General features: G+C 34.0%; 1 protein-coding gene across 1 annotated transcript in view; it reads left to right on the forward strand.

Moving 5' to 3' along the window:
• The first annotated feature begins 20160 nt into the window (after nucleotides 1-20160).
• Nucleotides 20161-23049, forward strand: part of LOC107601404 (calcium/calmodulin-dependent protein kinase type II subunit gamma-like) — an 86366-nt gene continuing 83477 nt past the window's right edge. Inside the window, exons 1-2 of the mRNA XM_016293569.1 lie at nucleotides 20161-20376; nucleotides 21612-21706. Of these exons, the coding sequence (XP_016149055.1) occupies nucleotides 20312-20376; nucleotides 21612-21706 (160 nt within the window). The 5' untranslated portion in view covers nucleotides 20161-20311. The remainder of the gene's footprint in view (nucleotides 20377-21611; nucleotides 21707-23049) is intronic.

Genomic DNA, 23049 nt, shown 5'->3' on the forward strand with positions numbered 1-23049 from the left:
TCCCTTTTAGTATAACGCAGTACACATAGAAAGTGTTTTGTGTATATAATAAGTAAAAAGTAGATAGAATAGAGAGTGTTCTTATGAGAGGTTCGGTATTAAAACTAGGTGGCTAAATGCTACAGAAATGTGAGGTAAAAGGCACATTGAGATTTGTATCAGTTTAACATTAACTAATTTTGATGTATTTGTTTCAGATGAGGTGGATCTTGTGTCGTGATCTCTGATCTTAATCTCGGCTCAAAGCACATTCTGTGTCCAAAGCATCAGACTTGCTTAAAATAAACCTTAAGCTGCGTTATGTAACTGAATGTTGCATTAAAGGTATGTTTATTAACTCTCTCAAAGTTATAAGAATCATGGCACGTTTTATACAGTTGACCACTCTTTTTTAAATTGATTTTATTAAGGATGCAGTAAATTGGTCAAAAATGGGAGTAAAGATATTAATATTTTGTTACTAAAGATTTATCTTTCCAATAAATGCTGTTCTTTTTAAACTTTCAATTCATCAAAAAAATCCTGAACAAAAACATTGTTTTGCCGTTTCCACAGAAGTATTAAGCAGCACAACTGTTTTCAACACAACATATAATAATAAGAAACATTTCTTGATCAGCAAATCAGCTTATTGGAATGATTTCTGAAGGTTCCTGACACTGAAAACTGGAGTAATGGCTGCTTAAAATTCATTTTTGCCATCACAAGAATAAATTATATTTTAAATTAATAATAAAATAGAAAATGGTTATTATAAATTGTAAAAAATATTTCACAATATTACTGATTTTACTGTATTTTTTTATCAAATAAATGCAGACTTGGTGAGACTTCACAGTCTTAAGTATTAAGAGACTTCATTAAAAAATATTTTTAAAAAATCTTACATTACTTTTTTTTTTTTTTACACACTTCTGTCTAGTAATTTTGATTGCTATACTTTGGTTTGCCATTTTGATAATACTTAAATATAATGTCAATTTAATGCATGTGAGCAGAATAAAATCTTTTTTATTACTTTTTAATAAATGGTAATCTACCAGTGCAGAGTATTTTAAGTGCCAGTAAATGAAACTAGCAGCTGCATTCTGTCTCTCTCGTTCTCTCTCTCTCTCATGGACTTGATTAAAAAGGATCTGCTGAGGCACATCAGCTTGAGGAGTTTTTGTTGGCATGTCTCTGTCTCTCCCATCCTGACATGTGTACTGTGTTTCTCTGCCAGAGTCACATATCAAGGCCATCTAAATGCTTGTGCACATCTATAAATTCTTTAAAAAATACCTTTTTGCACACAAATGCACACTATTTCTCTTCTGGGAAAAAGAAACATGGTTTGTGGTTGTGACATAAGTTAAAGACTATTAGAAAGAATGAAAGAAAAAAAAGAGAAGCTCTTTATTAGGTCCCGTCCATTAAATACATCAACACAGAACATACAGTAAATCACATGATTTCATGTGGTTTCTATATATGTGTAGTTTATTTGATATGAAGTGGAAACTGCTTCCTTCACCATATTTTTCAGCCTCTCTCTGGTAGTTTTGTTCATTAAAAGCCTTTCTTGAACTTCCAATGTAATAAATCAATATCTGTCAGTGAGACAGCTGTATTATTAGAGAGTGCAGAACAGGGCCATATAACATCATGCTGAGCATGTGTGTGACCTATACAGTATATTACATGTAAAAAGTATATTACACTGAACAAAATTATAAACGCAACACTTTTGTTTTTGCCCCCATTTTTCATGAGCTGAATTCAAAGATCTAAGACTTTTTCTATGTACACAAAAGGCCTATTTCTCTCAAATATTGTTCACAAATCTGTCTAAGTCTGTGTTAGTGAGCACTTCTCCTTTGCCGAGATAATCCATCCACCTCACAGGTGTGGCATATCAAGATGCTGATTAGACAGCATGACTATTGCACAGGTGTGCCTTAGGCTGGCCACAATAAAAGCATGAAGGACTTAAATGAGATAAAATAAGAGGCTTACATTATTATTCATGTTATTACATTTTCTTGGAATACCACTCATAAAATATCCCCACTGCCTAACAGATGTCACAGAAATTTGTCCTGACAAATCACACTGGATTTGGAAATAATAAAATATGTATTTAAAAAATACAGTATGAAAAATATATACAATATATGAAGTGTGTATTGGATTTTTTTTATATATATAAGCCCCAGACTTTGAAAAAAATCTAATATACACACTTTATATTTTATATAATTTATATATAATATATTTACTGTGTATATGTAAAATACAAAGTGTATACTTGTTTTTTTTGTTTTTTTTTCCCCCATGGTCTAGGACTGTTAAGATGTTTAAAGCATATATTTATAATCTATAATATAAAAATAAATATACATTATATAAAATACTAAGTTTTTATATTGGATTTTTTTTATACATAATTTATTATATTTAATAAATTTTTATAAAACTTTTTGTACTTCTAATTTAAAACCAATTACTTTGCAATAGTGTGATACAGGGACACAGGACTAGATTTAATGTTGAAAGTATTGCTTGGAATACAACCACTTTTTTTCAGTGTTTTACAACACATATATCACATGCACAACTTGTGGGTTGGATCTTGTATGTTCTGTCCAGTGACGTGCTGCAGGCTCTGTGACGTAATGGAGAGTGAACCCATGGAGACTGGGGCTCATGGAGACTTCCCTGTTTGTGTGCAGCAAATCAGGCCTTTGACACCTGCTGTGAACCCACATCAGACATTTAGCATTAACAAGACCCCTGCCACCCTCATCTCTCTCTCTCACACACACACACACACACACCAGCCTCTCTCAGTCTGAAGCAGAAGTGATTAGCCTCGGTCCCGAGGGACTGCTGTTTAGCTGGCCTGCTGACAGGACTGTGTGTGTGACTGCTGTATTATCTCAGCTACCTGCTCACTGATGCTGCTACCACTCACTAAACATCTCTTCCTCACTTTTAATACACATCTAGCCTATTTATAATCCTAATTGTTAAAATAATCTAAATCTTACATCGTATGGCTTGTTAGGGAGAGATATGCTTTTAATTTTCTTGTTTATTTGAACTATTTTATGATAGAACCCAATTATGTATTATTAATTGGAACTCTGTGTGGGAAATTAACTAACTAACTAAAGGGACATTAGTCATTTTTTCACTTTTTTTTCATTATTATACATATACATAAATTATACATACAGTATATATATATATAACTGAATATATACACACATGTATACAATATATATATATATAAAATGAATACACACACACACATACAAAACAATGAAATATTTACATACAATAATTTTGTGCATTTTAAAAGTAAAAAAATTTATAAATGATGGCATGGAAAAAATTTTAATGTGATCTTTACAACAAAGAACTGAAATCTGAATTTTAATAAAAACCACAGGAACGTTATAGTGCCCGAAGTTAAAGAAACACCCATGATAAAATAAAAATAAAAAACAACACTATTATATTTACATTTATACATTTTTTAAAATATTTTTTTTTTAAATTTATTTATTAGTTTGTTTGTTTAATGTTACAATATAAGTGCTCCATCCCTTGGATAAAAAATGCTACAAAACAAAATTTAAAGACTGCTTATAAAAACAATTAAAAATAAATAAATAAAAACAAGCCTTTTTTTTCTGTAAGGAATAATTTGCACAGTTTGTCCAGCAGGTGTTGCTGCTGGTGTCGGTGTGATGAAGGATAGTAAACACACACACACACACACACACACACACAAGCTGTTGTTCTGTCCTCGCGTAGCCTCTTTCTGTCATAACACATTCAAATAACCGAGCGTTCACACGGAAGCGTCAGATCTGCGTGTCCTCGATTAAGACCTGCAGATGAACTTTAAGTTTCTTCTTAAGGAGACAGATTGAAGGCAGAGTTGCCGCGCCATCTGCGCGTGTCTGTGTGTCAGGACAGCTTTCTCCGCCCACCGTCAACAAAACGTTATTTTGGATCCGATTAATCGCGATTAATCGTTTGACAGCACTTTTTTTGTTTAATGATATTATGTCATTACGTTGCTGTCTTGCCGCCAGCCAATCTCTGCATTGCTGATCGTGGTTTTGAGTATCGATACATCTGCCCTTTTCGGGGAACACGAGAACGCGCAGTAATCTTAGACAATTTAGTAAAGATATTTTAATCAAATCCGCAAATTCGTTTGAAGAACCAAATTAGCCAGAGATCAGTTATCACGATTAGAAGATCTGACATCTTTCAAATCATCTCAGAAAACCGCGATAGTATTATTATTTACAATTGTTGATGCTGATGGAGCAGAATGACACACTTCCCCTGCTTATTTTAGTTTGGGCAGGAAGTAAAACAGACAAAGGAGCAAGTGTGCAATCCTTCAAAAACAATACAGACATGCAGTTTGTTGCTGAGGCATTGCAGGTGTGTGCAATTCAATCCGGTAAAGTCAAAGAGCTGCGTTATAGATAGCAGGCGTTTTTGCTAACAACAGAGGAGAGAAACGAATAAACGAAGGAGTGAGAAAAGAAGGCAGAGATGCTGCACTCCTCTGTACTCCCTCGGTCCCTTGGCTCGTCTATAACTGCGTTCAGCCCCCACCGAGGACTTGCCAAGGAGAACCCTGGAGCCTGACCTCAGATCAGTCCTGATGCACCGGGTGCAATAAGCCACAATGTGGAAGCGAAAACAGGGAACTAATCCGGAGTCAGCTATTAAAGAGACGTCTCTACCCTAGAGCAGACGTGCTCTGGCTTGACCCACATTGTCATCCGGATGCTGGCTTTGCTCTCGGCCGCTCCCCATCAAGGGCACCAACAGTTTTCACAATTTACTGCATAACCTGCCTGCACTTTTTAACATAAGAGACCACGATTCTCATGTAGTATGACAAAACAATAAATAGAAAAATGATCTGGACCAATATCTTTATAGTAGCCTATATAACTTCTTTTCACGCATCTTTAAAATCTACAATGTCACGTTTTACCATAGACATTATGGTAATTTAGGACAATCTAACATACAGTTTGAAATAACTTTAATGACTTTAAATAACTTTAACGTTAGGAGATACATTTAATGTAACACACATAGCATGAAATAGACTACTGTTCAAAGGTTTGGGGTCAGTAAGGTTTGTTTTTGTATGAAATTCATATTTTTACTTAGCCATGGTGAATTAAATTGATCAAAAGTGACAGTTAATACATTTATAATGTTAGAAAAAATTAAAATGCCATTCTTTTGAACTTTCTATTCATCAAAGTATTCAGAAAAACATGTATCACGGTTGACACAAATACAGTATATTAAGCAGCACAACTGTTTTCAACATCGATAATAATATGAAATGTTTCTTGAGTATCAGATCAGCATATTAGAATGACTTCTGCAGGATCGTGTGACACTGAAGACTTGAGTATCACAGGAAATAATTACATTTTAAAAGACTTTAAATTGAAAACAGTTGTTTTAATTTGTAATAATATTACTCTTTTTAATGTATTTTTGACCAAATAAATGCAGCCTTGGTGGGCATAAGAGAAGTTCAAATTCGTTAAAAATGTATTTATTCATTACACCGGACAGATGTAACGTGTGCTCTTTATTCATCTCACTCCCTTCTTTCTTTGCAATAATATTATGCATTTTCATATTCATCTGCCATCACATCATTCAAAACAGAAACCAATATCTCAGTTAATGAAGTTATAACTTGTGAAGTTGAAGACAGAGGAAGCTGCTTGGTGAGTCAGTTTTTCACCCACAGTTGTTTTTAGTTTGAAAGTGAATCACTGTAAAAATGAATAGCTTTTTTGGTTAGTAATGATAGTGCTAAATGATATCCAGTATAATACGAGCTCGATGAAGGGGGACTTAAAAACTTATTTTTGAAAATAGGCTCATTTTCCAACTCCCCCAGAGTTAAACAGTTGAGTTTTACCGTTAATCGAATCCATTCAGCCGATCTCCGGGTTTGGCGGTAGCACTTTTAGCTGTAGCTTAGCATAGATCATTGAATCTGATTAGACCGTTAGCATCTCGCTCAAAAATGACCAAAGAGTTTCTATATTTTTCCTATTTAAAACTTGACTCTTCTGTAGTTACGTCATGTACTAAGACCGACGGAAAATTAAAAGTTGCGATTTTCTTGGCCGATATGGCTAGGAACTATACTCTCATTCCAGTGTAATAATCAAGGAACTTGGCTGCCGTACCATGGGTGCAGCAGGCGCAATGATATTATGCGGCGCCTGAAAATAGGCTTATTGGAAGTTACCTAGCTGGGGACTATTTTCAGGCGCTGCATAAAAATAGTAATTGTGAAAATAACATTTTCAAAAATAGTGGAGTGTTCCTTTAACCCTTACGGTGGTGCTTATGGGATACATCAGACAAAAAAAGGATGGGAAACACTATTTTAATATTCCATACTTCACTTGATAGTATCATGTGTTGTGTCCTTGATCCAGATGCTTATTTCCGAGATGTCATCATCACCCACCTTCCCCCAGAACAAACATAAGCTCCACCTGAGTCATCCATCTATTGACGTCTGCTGGTGTACGGCATAGAGGACAGCTGTAGGATAACTTCATGTTGGTTCTGTATTTTCCTCTCAGCATGGGTGCAAATAAAAAAAAAAAAGTGTCCTCTGTGGTTTTGTTCGTGTTGATCGGTCTTTCTGTCAGTCTGTTTTGACTCTCTAATAGTCCGTCTGTCTGTTTCACAGCCTGTCATGTTAGAGCGGATGAGGAGTCGACTTCACACTGTTACTCAAGGTGACTTTCCTGTTTTTTGTTCCTCAGGTTGTTTTTTATGTGGTATAATCATGAAGCCGATGGCTAAATAAAGAGTCTGCTATTCACTGGAAAACTCTCTCTTCTTAGTTCCATTATGATTATGAGAGGATTCTGAATATAAAATCATCGACTCAGCAAAACATACAATAATAGAGGATCCACAAATATAGATCCATCATAAGAAATTGCCTACGAGGATGGTAATTTCATAGAAACGGAATATGTTGTGGCCTTTTCCTCAGTTACAAATACTAAGTATTTTGAATTTAAGATGCAGGCTGTGGTTTTCCTGCGGTTACAGAGCAATTAGTCACATGGAATTCACAGCTCAAGGGCCCATTAGCAATAATGGCAGTATGCAGGTCGCGTACTTGAACCAGCCGAGATCTTGCAATTAAGATGAATTTGATTAGTTATTTGTATTGATATTATTGGCATGGCCTTGGTTTTAGAAGCAGAACATTTGTGACAGAGATGGAGAAAGTTATTAAAGACTATGGAACCAAACATTTTATATTTCTTCAGAAATACTCAAACTGATGTATTGTGAGACCAGGGATATTTATTAAGAAAGGTATGGGGTTGATTTCGATGTTATGTTCATGTTAAAACAAGTTAAATTCAGTTGATACAGTACTTGATCTTTATTTCAATTTTTTTAAGTAAAATAGAATTAGAATTTAAAATACCTGTTTTCTATTTGATCTATTTTGAAATGTAATTTATTCCTGTGATGTCAAATTAAAATTGTTTGCATCATTACTCCATGCAGTCTTCAGTGTTTCATGATCCTTCGGAAATTCTAATATATTGATTTGGTGCTCACATTCTTACATTTTTTTCTGCTTTCTATAGAAACTGTGACACATTTTTAAGAATTCTTTAACATTTAAAAAAAATTATAAATACCTTTAAAGAAAAATCAGACACCAAATATTTGAACAGTAGTGTACTATGTGCACATGCTCTTTCTGAAAAATTTAAAACTCAAACATACCTTCTTAGTCCAGATTTTTTAATAAAAAACCATACAGCAAACATTACTGTGAAATCTTGCTTCTGAAATCTGTCTTTTCGATGTCATAGGGATGAATACATGAAGACATTGACCCGGCAACTACTTGGTATTCAGAAACTTGGCTCACCCACTCATAAAATAATAAGGATGAATTATGAAATAGATTCATAATATTAATGCAAAACACCCAAAGAAGAGCTGTTATTCAGGTGGGTATATAAGTGTGAGATGTTCACTAAATGTTTGTCAACATAGATGCCTTTTAAAAAATCAACATGAAAATCAAAATTGACACTGTTTACTTTCTTAAATAGAGATGTTCCTGATCTTATTATGATTATCAGTTTTGCGCTGAAAATAAAATTAATGAAGAAAAATAAAATGTTTGGTCCAGACAGTTTCTAATGAACATAATAAAGGCCCATCCAGGTCACACTACAATTCTGCCACTAGAAGATGTGTCACGTTACAAAATTAACTCTGTAAATCTGGTTCAGGTTTAAAAGTACAGTAATGAAAAACAGCCTGTTTAATTCTAAGAGCCAGAAAGAGGGTGTAAAACATTCATGTAAAACTAAATGACGACTGTTGTTAACATAATAAATGGCTTCCAGGTGAAAAAGTTATTTTAAAAAAATATGCTGTGACCTGTTTAATATCTCCATTTAGCAGTAGAGCTCTGATTATTAACAGGATGCTTGCGAGGAGAGAAGATGTGCTGACTGGGTCTGATCTCCAGAGCACCTCAGAGTCTGATTAGTCCGCATGATTACAACGTGGAAGAGCTGATGTGAGAGAACACATTGTGTGCTACAGCCATCACACAGTTATAGTGAGTGTTTCATTTGGTGAGAATGTACACTGGGATCCAGAAGTTAGAGACTATGAGTGAAAACAGCTCGATTTAGCATTTTTTAATGATTAATAAAAAATTGAATTGGATAATTTATTGCTAACTTTTTTGTTCTAAAAGATTTTGAATATGTGTGCAGGCTGAATGACCAATCCATCAAATCTAGATGTTTTGTCAGTAGTAAAAAAAAAAATATATATATATATATATATATACATTTTGAAATATATTCAAATAGAAAACAGTGATTTCAAGTTGTAATAATATTTCACAATATTACAGTATTTTGATCAAATAAATGCAGCCTTGGTGAACATAAAGGACATCTTTCAAAAACATTTACTGTAATAATCTTACCAACCCCAGTCTTTTGTTAGTACTTAAAAATATGCAATTTTAATGAAATAAACAGTTTATATTGACTCAAAATTACCAAAATAATCAGCCTGGCCAATCGAGCTATGATTCATTTTCAGGTTTGACTATACAATGGAAAAATGCTGAAACTCGTTTGTGTAATATTGTGTATTTATTAGTGCTTTCAAATGATTAATTGCGATTAATCGCATCCCAAATAAAAGTTTTTGTTTACATAATGTCTATATTATGTATATTTAAATACAAACACATGCATGTGTATATTTAAGAAAAATACAGTATGTTATGTTGTTATATTAAATATATTTAGATATAATATAAAATATAAGAATATGAATATATAAATGTATAAACATGTAAATAATTTCAAAATATACAGTATACTGTATGTGTGTGTATTTATATATACATAATAAATATACACAGTACACATACATACAGTATATAATGTAAACAAAAACTTAATTAGGATGCGATTAATCGTGATTAATCGTTTGACAGCACTAGTATTTATGCATGTATTATCTATTATATTTTGTCATTGATGTGCAGAGAGATGGGGAATGTCGCTTTGGTTTCTCTGTGGGTTTATGGAAGAAATTTGAACTGTCATGTACCATCAGCACTGCAGCCCATCTCAGAGCAATGCAGCGACCCACGCAGCTCACACACACACACACACACACACACACACACACAACAGATAACACAACCGACTCTTTCTTTGTGCCGCTGATGACCTCTCTCTGTCTGCATTCATGCAAAAAGCACAAACATGCACACAATGAGTAATGAGGACGCCTGAGCTGCGGTTAAGTGTACATCACTGTTTATGTCTTCATGCATTATTCACATGTACAGTCAAAACGTCTGTCAACTTGATGTTCCACTCAATCTACTAACATGCTGTTAGCCTTTTACATTTCCATTCATTTGCACACACACATGTACTGTACATCCGCTTCAAAAGCTTCCTCGACTGACAGGAAGACGAGTCATATTGATTTTAAAGAGGCCTTGAAGTCAACATAAAATCTAAATGATTTATCATTAACATTCTTAATGCATATTCCTACTCTGTATTGAGACCGATTAATCCGTTATCGCAGAATAAAAAAAAATTTGATTTGATCCACCTCTATAATTTTATTATATTCAGTTGATGTCACAAAGGCTGCTCTGGTAGGAAAAATAATTTTAATGAATAGTTAAATATCTGTTTCTACATTAATGTGGGTTTCTGTTTGTTAATTTAGCCTTTCTAAAATCCGTAACAGTAGTTACACATAGTAGTGTTTTTGGGGGAAAAAACATATACTTTTATTAGGTAAGTATGCATTAATAAAAATGTGAAGGGACAGTAAAGACATGTATAATGTTAAAACCCATCATAAATGTTAAAAAATATATATATTTCAAATAAATCCTGAAAAACAGTATCACAATATAGCATTAAATCAGCATGATATAATGATTTCTGAAGGATCACGCGGCACTGAAGACTGAAGTAATGGTTGCTGAAAATTCAGCTTTGCATTACAGAAATAATTTACATTTTTAATATATTAAAATTAAAATGGCCATATTATTTGTAATAATATTACTATTTTACTGTATTTTTTACTGTATTTTACAGCCTTGGTAAGCATAAGAGACTTTTTTCAAAAAGTGTTACAAAATCGACCCCAAACTTTTGAACGTTTGTCTAAATATTGGTTATGGCAGTGAAATTGCATAATAATAGATTAGAAGTGTTAGCATTGGGCTACCATACGTCAAGGTGATACAACACGTGGTCTTGTTGAATATTTCTTTGAATAACATGTTTAATGTAATACAGTATTAAAATGTTAACCATCTTTGTAACTTTGTTTTTCAAAATACCTTCTTTTGTGTTCCACAGAGGAAAGAAATGCATGTGGGTTTGGAATGACATGAGGGTGAGTAAATGATAACAGAATTTTCATTTTTGGGTAAAGCTATCCCCCCAAGACTCGCATTACCAAATGAAGATGCACAGTCTGTGTCAGAGAAGCACTGTACACTCACATCTCATCACACCAACCAAAACGGTAGAAAAATAGCAATACAGGAATCACAGCACAATATGCACTGTGACGTAGGGAAAGCTCTCCAGAGAGAACATAAAAAAATTGCATTAATTTTGTCTTTCTGCATCTTATATCTGGTTTCATCTCTCACCCTCTCCTCACAGCATGTCTTCCATCTCATACAATCTCTCCACACATTTCTTTCTGTCCACTTCTCTTTAATAATTCAGAGCAGCAGAGGTGTGCGTGGTAAAGCTACAATGGCCAGTTCTTCATCTGAGAGGACAATGCCACCCGCTCACTCCTCCAGACACTGAGATGATCTCCAACACACAAAACATGTGGTCAGAATAGCACACTACTCACACTATTTCTACGATTTGCAATATGTATACTGTGCGTCTATCTATCTATCTATCTATCTATCTATCTATCTATCTATCTATCTATCTATCTATCCATCTATAGCAGTTTGATCTAGTAATGAGTCAAGAAAGATATTAAAAATTGCAGTGCATATTCCAGTGCATTTGTCACATGGAAATGGAAGGTGAAGTCAAGTGCATTGCATTATGGGATACAGTATTGGACATAGGGGCTGAATTCGGAATAGCACACTTTCATACTACACTATCTTTTTCCATATGGTCTGTCTACTATGCATATGTACATTCTTTGCTTACAGAAAATACAAAATATGCACAGTATGCAAATTTTGTACTGTATGTAAAATTATGTCTTATAGTCTTTTGCAAGAAAAAAAATCTGAGAAGTATATTTATGAATAGAAAAACATTATTATATTATATTATATTATATTACGGTGAATTTAGGTAAATTGGAATACTTTTTTTATTGAGATGACAGGGACAAAATATCCCAATAATTCTGAATTAACCCTATATTATTACACAGTATTATTCACAGTATGCATATTATTTACTATAGTTTTTTAATAATTAGTAAAACCTTGTTCCACGATAATTTTGTATGTAATGTAATGTCACATGTCCTCGTCATTTTCTTGCATTTTTAAAATTCAGTTTCACGTAATGTTTTTTTGTCCAATTAAATTATTAGTCAAAAAATTGAGTTTTATATATTATCGTATATATTTTTTAAAACAATCTAGTGTAAAATGTCTTGTTTCTTGGCAGTCCGGTCAAGTAATGAGTCAATAAAGATATTCAAAGTTGCAGTGGACATTACTTACAGGGCATTTGTCAAACTGGAAATCAAAGGTCAGTTTGGATGCAATGCATTATGGGATGCAGTATTTTGTGCTGCTTGCTTTATTGCATACTGCTCATTTTAGCAGATTTGTCATGCACATATTCAGTGCATAAACCTAACATAGTGTGCTGCATACTGCAGAAAGAGTAAGAATTTTACATTAGTTAAATATTCCAAAGGTTTTCTGAAAGCATGAAGTATGTGCAATATTCAACTAGAAAACACAACATGAAACCCTGTATCCCAACCAAGATGCAATGTGATTGACTTGACCTTCCATTTGAAGATTGATGAATGAATCAAAAGTGATATCAATTTGTGACATTTTTCTTGACTCATCGTTCGATTAGATGGTAACAATATTTTAAGAGTTAATAAATACAGCATACAGTTTGGAATATTAGCATATTTCATACAATTCAATTAATATTAGTAGTAGTCATCTGATCGGCGTTCATAATATCCCTATTCTTCCCTTCTCCCTCTCTCGTTCTTTCTGTTTGTAGCTAGTCTTATCTCTGCTCAGGATAAAGCGTAATCTTTCTCGCCCCCCTCCACCGCTAGCTTTATTTCACCTCTCTCCTCGTCTCTTGGCGGTTTGCTGTGTAAAGCAGGTCAGTTGAGAACGGGCGTTGAGGGGGAAGATGCTAACACAAGCTGAAGTGTGCTGCACTCTGTTACATAAACACTGTGGGAGATCCTCCGGACACCTTCCCACAGGCCTCTGCACAGTAACGCTGAAGCTAACATTATCATGTAGCGCTCTGTCCTCATACACTCCCTCCACGGCCCGCCAGCCCGCTTAATTCAACTGATACACACAAGCCCAGTCACTCAAGGGCTCCGTTCAATAATATGTGAAAGAACACCACTTACAGCACATTGTGTCACTTTAAGTCACTTCTGGGGCATGTCTGAACTATAAAGAAAGCTTAAGAAATGATAGCAGAGAATAAAATGCATTCATGCAAGCAAATCCATACACAACCCCCTCGAAGGGGCTGTTCGGGGGTGACAGACGAATTATGCTGAGAGAATTTAGGATGCAGTAAAAGAAAATCACAAACTGAAACATAATTAAATGTCTCCACAAAAAAAAAAAAACTATGAAATTAATTGGAGATCAAATGGAGACTTTTGCCTATGTCTGATACTTCAGATTTTTTTCTTGAAAAAAGACTGTTAATGAATAGAAAAAATATATTACTCATCATTATTTATTATCTTAGAGTGAATTTAGGTCAATTGGGATACTTTTTGTCCCATCCTGAAATGACCAAATATTATATTATATTATATTATATTATATTATATTATATTATATTATATTATATTATATTATATTATATTATATTATATTATATTATATTATATTATATTATATTATATTATATTATATTATATTATATTATATTATATTATATTTAGTGCTGTGAAACGATTAATCACGATTAATCACATCCAAAATAAAAGTCTTTGTTTACATAAAATGTGTGTGTGTACTGTGTATATTTATTATGTATATATAAATACACTCACATACATGTATATATTTCAGAAAAATATGTTATGTTTATATATTAAAGGGGACATACAATGCGATTTCAAGTTTTCCTTTCTCTATGGAGTGTTACAAGCTCTTGGTGCATACAGAAGATCTGTAAATTTGCAAAGACTAAAGTCTCAAATCCAAAGAGATATTCTTTATAAAAGTTAAGAGTCAACCACTCCTACCTAAAACGGCTCGTTCTAACACGCCCCCACATGTCTACATCACTATGTGGGAAGATTTGCATAACGCCACCCAAATGTTCACGCAAAGAAAGAAGGCGTAACTTTTATTCTCACTGTAGTATTGTTGATGCTGCAGCCATGTCCTGAAGACGCTGTGTGTTTCGTTGTGAAAGTGAAACTACTTTGTTTGGTCTTCCAAAAGAGGACGATATCGCTTCGTCATGCCTAGAGCTGATCCGTGCTGGTCGCTGAGGGAATACATCAACTTTGCGCTGTGGATCGCCGGATTGGCTTTCACCGTGGACGAAGCGGAGTCCAGCCCAGGGTCGTCACATGTGGTTTCCGCAAGCCCGCTGGACGCTCCTTCATCGAATCCGCCGGCCGCAACGTTCTCAAGCCCACCGGCCTCCGCTCACTCAGCTCGCTGGCCGTTCCTCACTCTAGCCCCCGGCCTCTGCTCACTCTAGGCCGCGGTGTGTGATGCTGTTTCGTTGTGAAATCGAAACTACTTTATTTGGTCTTCCAAAAGAGGACTCGACTAGAAATCAGTGGTTAAGTTGTATTTACAACACTGTTCCAGAACACTTCAACCCAAATATTCAGATGAGTCCAGTGCATTTTATGGAGGACAGTTTCCTGATCCTGGTAGAGTAGACTACAATGCCGGCTGTTCTGACTCACAGACTGTAAGTACGTTTTTTTATATTTAAAGAAATTGCCACTGACGATTCAAACGCGAGTTTTGAGCAGTGTAGAGTAGCACTTGTTGTTTGTCATTTCTCCGATCACAAATGCAGACATGGTTTATATATTATATTATTATATATTATATTATATTTTTATATGATAAATTTTAATAAAACAGTATATACATATTGAATTATTAAAGTAAAAACAGTATTGTAATATACAATTATCAAATATTATCAAATTAAAAAATAAATGGGCATATTTAAAAAAAATTTTTTATTTAAAATAATTACAATTTTGTTTAATACATAGTTTAAAAAAAATTGAAAACAAGAATTTTGAGTTTCAAGAATTTTAAAGATTTAAAAAAACATTATGACATAAAAATAAGAAGCATTAATGATTTTATATTAGTTTATTTTAGTTTAGTTTTTTGTATAAATATATATAAAAAAATTAATAAACGTTTATATACTGTATATGAAAAGGATCAAAAGTGACTTATATATCAAATAAATGCTGTTCCTTAAACTTTGAACTTTGTTCATCAAAAAAAAATCCTGAAAAAAAAATGTATTTGGATTTCCACAAAACTATAAAGCAGCACAACGGTTTTCAACTTGCTAAGAAATAATTAGCAGCAAATCAGCAAATGGTTACACTTTAGTATAGGGACCAGTTCTCACTATTAACTAGTTGCTTATTATCATGCATATTACAATCATATTGGCTGTTTATTAGAGCTTAGGCTGTTTAAAATACATATTAATGTCTTATCCTCCATATTTTAGATCCCTTAATCCCACCACATGTCTAAATATAACAACTACCTTAACTATTAACAAGCAGCAAATTAGGAGTTTATCTGGGCAAAAGTTATAGTTAATAGCCTTACCTTCTAGTTGATGGCTACTGATAGAAGATCAGTCACAACAGTTGGGACTTGTGACACACTGACTGAGCATATGATAATGGCCAGCACTTCATGCTACATGTGATAATGTGCTGCACTTGTGAGCGGAGGAGCAAGAGTGACAGTGATTCTGCAGGGAGCATGTGGAGACTCAAGAATGACTGATGAGTTCAGCGTCTTCCCCAATGACATGCCAGAAAATTAGAGCCAGTGACATTAACAGCTGAGAAAAGCTCACTCTTCTGTTGTTACAACCTGTTAGCATCTCTTTCTCTCTTACTGTCACTTTCAATCTCTTTCACACTCTTTCTCTCTCACTCACTCTGTCTGCTCTCACGCTGACAACATGTGGAAGTCACATACTAAGTATCCTTGATGTTTAGGTTAAGAAGGAACTACATGTGCCAACATGTTTGCAACACTACCTGATGCAGTGTTAAAACGGTTAGGCCCGAGTGACTGCTCTTTAACATGATCCACATGACCTTCATTCAGGGATTCTAGTGTGAAGTACGATTTAGGGAATTGTTTCCCAAGCAGCTGGACTGTGCATTTTTCATCTTAGACCACAGTGGAACAATTTGGACGCAAATATGTTTTAGGATTTTGAAAGAGTAAAGAAGACATATATATGTATATACATTTACATTACATTTAGTCATTTAGCAGACGCTTTTATCCAAAGCGATATATATATATATATATATACACACTGTAAAAAGTGATCAGTTGACTTAATATAATAATATTAGTGCTGTCAAACAATTAATCGCGATTAATCACATCCAAAATCAAAGTTTTTGTTTACATAATATATGTGTGTGTACTGTGTATATTTATTATGTATATATAAACACACACACATGCATGTATATATTTCAGAAAAATATGTTATGTTTATATATTAAATATATTTATATATAATATAAATTATATGAATATAAATATATACATGTAATACATATTTACAATTGTTTATTTAATTTTAAATAATTAAAATATAGTTTAATGTGTATCTTAAAAACCATGAAGAATTAAAAAAATAGAAACCAAGAATTCAGAGTTTCAACTTTAATTTTTTTTAGATTATGGCATAAAACAAATAAGAAATATTAAAGATTTCTGAAATTGTTTCATAAACATTTCTCAAATTGTTGTTTTAATATACAGTATATATAGTGGTTTCAGGCTTTTAGATTAAATTATTTCAAACTTTCAAAATTGAACATACTTCAATATTTGCTGTTGTTTAATTCATATTTAAAATGTAATTAAATATAATAAATAAAATACTGTAAAAACCGATGAAGAATTACATTTTTAATGTGTTTATAGACATAGATGTTTTTGAAAATCTAATATTCAGTGCCTGATTTCATAAATTGAGATGATAAATATGTCATCACAAGTAAATCATTCAGCCCATACATTAGAAATGTTGAATATTTCATAGAGTATATGAATTCATGAATAGAGTTGCAGTGAATGGCGTGTGTTTCCATGTGTTTCAAGCTTTCTCTCCATCTCGAAGACAAGAGCTGAACTCTGTGCTCCTGGTGAAAATAAGCCCATTGATCTCTATTGATTGATGACTAATTTATGTTCCTTCATCCAGAGTGTTATGTCTTGCAGCATGAGTTGCAATGTGGAGAGTTTACTTCATTTGGCTGCCATTATAGAGACTTTGCAAACAAGTCAACTGATTCAGATCAACATCAGAACTGCAAACACTGCTGCCATAATCTCTCTGAACACAGAGTTTGGTCATTTCATCGAGATGGCATAAGGGGTGCTTTGGATGGTGGTTAATTCTTGATAAAATCTCATGTGTTTATTCATCTGATTTGCTGTTGAATTCTGCATCTGATATCATTGGCTAAATGTCCTGAGTGATGTCATGTGCATACCTGAACGTATTCTGATATGCACAAATGTATTATGATATTGGATAATTAAATGATTTGCATGTTTAGCATGTTCAGGTCAAGCTTGTAATTTCATTGGTTGGATGTTTTCCTAATGTACATCAGCTTTTATTTTTATATTTTTGTTTTCATTTTAAATCGTTAATTTTACGTTTTAGTATTTTTTTGTGTGATTTTTTGTAGTTATTTAGTAGGGGGGTTTACATGTCTATATAGATTTTATTATTTTATTTCAGTTTTTGTTTTTGTTGTTTTACATCAAGTTGAACTAAAGTTTTTTTTTATTCCAGTTAACATTTAGTTTATTTCAAGTAATGAAATTCATGAAACTGATTTGTCTTTTTTAAATGGTTTTAATTTTAGTTTCAGTTTTAGTTTTAATTATCTATAATAATCATGTCTTGAAGAAACAAATATTTCAATGAAAAACCAACAAATGCAAAGTTTCTGGAAATGTCAATTTACATTTTGTCATTGTAAATTATAAGATGACAATCTTTTTACTTCCAAAAACTGTACATGAATTTTTTTTCTGGTTAACATTTTTTTTCCTGTGCATTTTTTGTGATCCTTTTAAAAGTAAAGAAGAAGTCAAATATATGATACCATTGTTGTCATATTTTATTTGATGATTTTAAATAGATTATTGGAAAAAAAAACAATCTCAGCAGTTTTGGAATTTAAATGAACTGAAGGCATTCTCATGGACCACACTAGATTTATGTTTATGATGGACTAATGGATGAAAGTGCTGAATATTTCAGATTAACAGTAAAACTGCATCAATTATGAATGCTGCTTGTATTTAGTGATTACACAGGCCAATAACTGAGAGCTCACTAAGGAACATCGACAATATAATGACACATAACCGCATTTCTTATAGAACTGTTTTTTTTTTGCTAAATAAACTTCATTTAGGATGTAACTAAATGTACTATTCAAACTACTGAGTGCTAATCATGACATGGGCTCAGCGATGTTTCATCTCTATAAAGATTTTTACCATGACTTCATCTTTGTGGAAGTCAATCACAAGAAAGGATCTTCGGCAGCCATAACAAACTTTATTACTTAGATGTAATGGTCCGCTCTCATAGCCTGATGCTTTAAATGGAGAGCAGACTTTCATCTTTGCAATCTGGTGTGAGAGTGAGAGAACACACTGTCCCTTGAGTGAAGGAATAGAAGCACTTATAAGGTGCGATAACCTGACAAGCAAAGTCTTTTTGAAAGTGCGTTTGGAGCATGCAGTGGGCTTTATAAGAGCATGATGGCCAGACAATGATATAAAGTATTCTGATATTTAAATGGAAGCAAAAGCAATGTATATTGAGTGATCTGTCATCTGACGAGCTATTATTCATCTAAAAGTATTTAAACTAAATCTTTATTATTATACTATGCTGTTTTTATGACCTCATATTCATTGAGAGACTATTGAAAGATGCAAAAGGATAATTTAGTGAAGGCAACCCCCCTTCCCCCAATAATAAAAAAGGAAATCACCAGCTACAAGACTTTATGTGTGTGTATATACACACTATACATACACACATATACATAGATATCTTTAAACGCTGGAACTATAGCTAAATGTTTTCAGTCTTTTCTATCATTTTTTGTTTAATTAAATTCACATATCCTTGTTGAATATTAATTTCTTTCAAAGAAGGAAAGAAAAAACATATTGACCACAAACTTTTAGCATATATTGTTCCAAAAGAGTTCTATTTGGAATAAATGCTGTTCTTTTTAAATTTTTATTAATTAAAGAATCCTGAAAAAAAGTATTACAGGACAAAAACAAACAAACAAACAAACAAATAAATAAATAAATATTAAGATGCAGAACTGTTATCAACATAAATCAGCATTTTAGAACGTTTTCTGAAGGATCGTGTGACATTGAAAACTGGAGTAATGGCTGCAGAAAATTCAGCTTTTTCCATCACAGGAATAAATTATTATTATTAGTTTTTACAGTATTACTGTTTTTACTGCATTTTTGATGAACTAAATGCGAGACTTATTTTTAAAATAATACAAATAAATAAATAACATTTTCTTTTCTTTCTCATCAAATCTTTCTTATCCCAAACGTTTGCATGATAATAAGAACATACTAATTTTCATGTTTCTAACTATTCAACCAAACACATTTCAGTTTTTATGTTTTATAATGACCATACTGTAATGTTTTGTATAAATGTAGTAGCAACGCGGCTGTTTTTTACATTATTATCAAACATATTACAGATAGCTAAAGTGAATCGAAATAATTTATTTAATATCGTGTTGTGTTGCTTTATTATACTCTAACGTGTATTATATTCTGACACCTTTTTATTTTTTATATTTACATAATTTAACCAGTTAAATGGTTTTCGATGCATATTATGAATAAAACTGACTCTTGCCAATAAATGAATGATATATATAAATATGAAATAAATGAAAAAGATCTGTCAGTCTGTCACCCTACCCGTGACTTTGCTGATTGCAGGGAAGTCTCGCGTTGTCTCGCGTGATTTTCTCTCCACCCCCACCATCCAGCCCCTCCCCTCCGCTCTTTCCGTCTGTATCTCCTTCTTTCTCTCTCTGGAACACATGAGATTCTCCTCCCGAAACCTGAACCGCAGCAGCAGAGGCAGAGGCATCGACCCCCCTCCCCACACGCACGCACAACATGGCTACAATTGTAATCTCGACCAGGTTTACGGACGAGTATCAGCTTTACGAAGAGCTGGGAAAGTAAGTGCGCGCAACATTGTAGCGGCGTGACGTCATCGGCGCAAGTTACTCTTGTTTGTTTCGTTCCATTCTTTGATTTGGATGTTGACAGCGGGGGAAATGGCTCGCAAAGGGTCTCGTAAACCTCTCCGAGAGCCACGCACAGGGGGGCTTGATCGGACCAAGACCAGAACCGAGTACTGCACTCAGTCCTGGACTTGATCCGATCAAGCCCAGCTCTAACCGTTGTTAATGTCAGGTTTAAAGGGCTGTAGTGGTTTGGAGTAACCTATCTGTGGTGAAGAATGTTGAATACAGTACACACTGTGTTTTGTGTTCACGCCTTGTTTTATTTTAAGGGCTTGCTGATGGGCAGGGAGGTTTTCTCGGTTACTTTGGGTATTTGGCTGCCACTTTTCCTGACATTAACTGCGTGGTTTGTTTTATACTCGTAACCCGAGGTTAAATCGTATTGTTCTGCAGCTGCTTAAAATTATTGCAGCGTAGTGCACTCTGTAGTGCACTAAAGATTATGTAGCCGCGTACTTGATATTACAATGAAATATTGAGTGTGTCGCGCACACAGTTAATCACACTTTAATATCTTAGGAGGGGAGCGATAAAGAGGGATTATAAAATCAATAAATGAGCAGTGACGCCTTTCTGAGTATTAAATCTCACTTTTGGGAAGAGCATTACTGACATGCAGATGTGAAGTGCTGTGCACGCCGCCCATTTTTAGAGGCTAATGTCCGAAGTGGAGTAGACAGTGTTGTGTTAAGTGTCTAATTGTGTGCAGACATTAGAGCATTTTCTGATTTACACTTCTTTTTGTCATACTTAAATTTCTCGCAATGTCCGATTTGTGAACGAATCGGTCTTTTGTGTCGAATCTTGCCAATGAATCGGAATGACTCGTTCACAAATCGGACCGAATCTTTCCAAGGATTCTTGACTCACTGTAAATTATTGTTAATGTAGAATCATGTAAATGTAACTTTTATTTGCGTTGTAAGCAGTGAACACATTCAATTGCATTAAATTAATTACATAAAATTACAATAAACAGCATTTTAGAACTTGGTGGAAAATGGTGAATCAGTTTTTTGAAGCAAGCTGTTGGAATACTCATCACTAATTTATAATAGAACCGCTGTTACATCTTCAATGACCGACAGCTCTTCCGAGTTTGCGAGAGTCAGGTGCATCTTTTACTTTTGAGGGAAACTTAAACTTTGTGTGTTCTTCATTCGCAGGGGTGCCTTCTCCGTGGTGCGGAAATGTGTGAAAAAATCCACTGGCCAGGAATATGCTGCTAAAATTATTAACACAAAGAAACTGTCAGCAAGAGGTAAGCCATTCGATTCGGCACTCTTTCAGTGTACACGCTGCAGTGGGATGAAGTGCTTTGTGTTTTATTTCGCTCAGCGTTCACTGAAAAGGCATTGTCTCCTGAAGTTGTTATAGTCCAAATTTTTGTGGCTTTTAGTCCTTGTCTGTTCATTTGAGGCCATCTGTATGGTTGCGTACTTGTAAAAGTTGAGTGATTATTGCCTTGTAGTCACTTAAGTCATCTGGGAAAACATTGATGATTCAGTTTGCACTCGCAGGCGTATTCATTTATTTGTCCAATAAAATACTCTCCCCATAATACCACCTACTTGTGACTATCACTATTAGGGTTGGGTATCGTTTGGGTTTTTTTCGATACCGGTGCCAAATCGATACGTTTAAAACGGTTCCGGTGCCTGAACCGGTACTTATTAAAAAATAAATAAATAAATAAAAATTCCCCCAAAAATGATGGATTGGCCATTAGCACTATAAACACATGATGTCTGTTTCATTCATACTGGACTCTAAAGGGTGCCCTCGCACAGAAAATCCAAGTAGCGGAACACATGACCCTCCAGGAAATCCCTAATAATGTCAAAGACATCCTATTATAGCTGTAACTGAGTAAACCGAACATATAAACGTTTTGAATGATAAAACAAAGACAATAAACACTCGACTGCGACAATATAGTTTATCTGTGTTATTCAAGCCATCTCTGGTATTTTCATAATAAATAAGTATATTTATAATCCATTGCTAATCGATGTATTCTTTTTGAAGTAGCCTATGGAACATATTTTCTGCCTCATTCTGTGACAAGAAGCAGATCACAAAAGGAAGCATTTGACTGGTGTTGTGGAGTAAAAAGGTTATAATGTTCTCTTTTTTTGGACAACAGGTTTAGAAATGTGAATACAAGGGAAGTTTAGCTTTAGGCATTTTAATTTAAGCATGTTTAGCTTAGTTAATGGAAGGCTACCTGCTGCCGTCAGAGCAAATGTAATTACTGCATTCACGCGCTCCTCGGATGCTCTCATTTCCCGAGTTGTGCTTTTAAGTCGGAATGTGAAAACAACATGGACACTCTTGTTACTACAAAGATTTGTTGGATTTGTATTATTAGAGCTTTCTGACTTGAGTTCACGTGCATTTTCTCAGTCGGGAAATAATTTTTCACGTGTGGTGCCGGTGATGGTGCTTCTTACGTCTGTTTCGGAGAACCAGAGGACAAATATTTCAACCGATCGCTCAGGCATAGCATCGAAATCTGCGTTCTGATTCGGTTCTAGTACATACCGGTTACATACTGGTACCAGGTTTCGGTACCCAACCCTAATCACTATAGACAAATATAGT

Source organism: Sinocyclocheilus grahami, unplaced genomic scaffold, assembly GCF_001515645.1.
Source record: "Sinocyclocheilus grahami isolate Dianchi unplaced genomic scaffold, SAMN03320097.WGS_v1.1 scaffold305.1, whole genome shotgun sequence".
Classification (NCBI taxonomy): domain Eukaryota; kingdom Metazoa; phylum Chordata; class Actinopteri; order Cypriniformes; family Cyprinidae; genus Sinocyclocheilus; species Sinocyclocheilus grahami.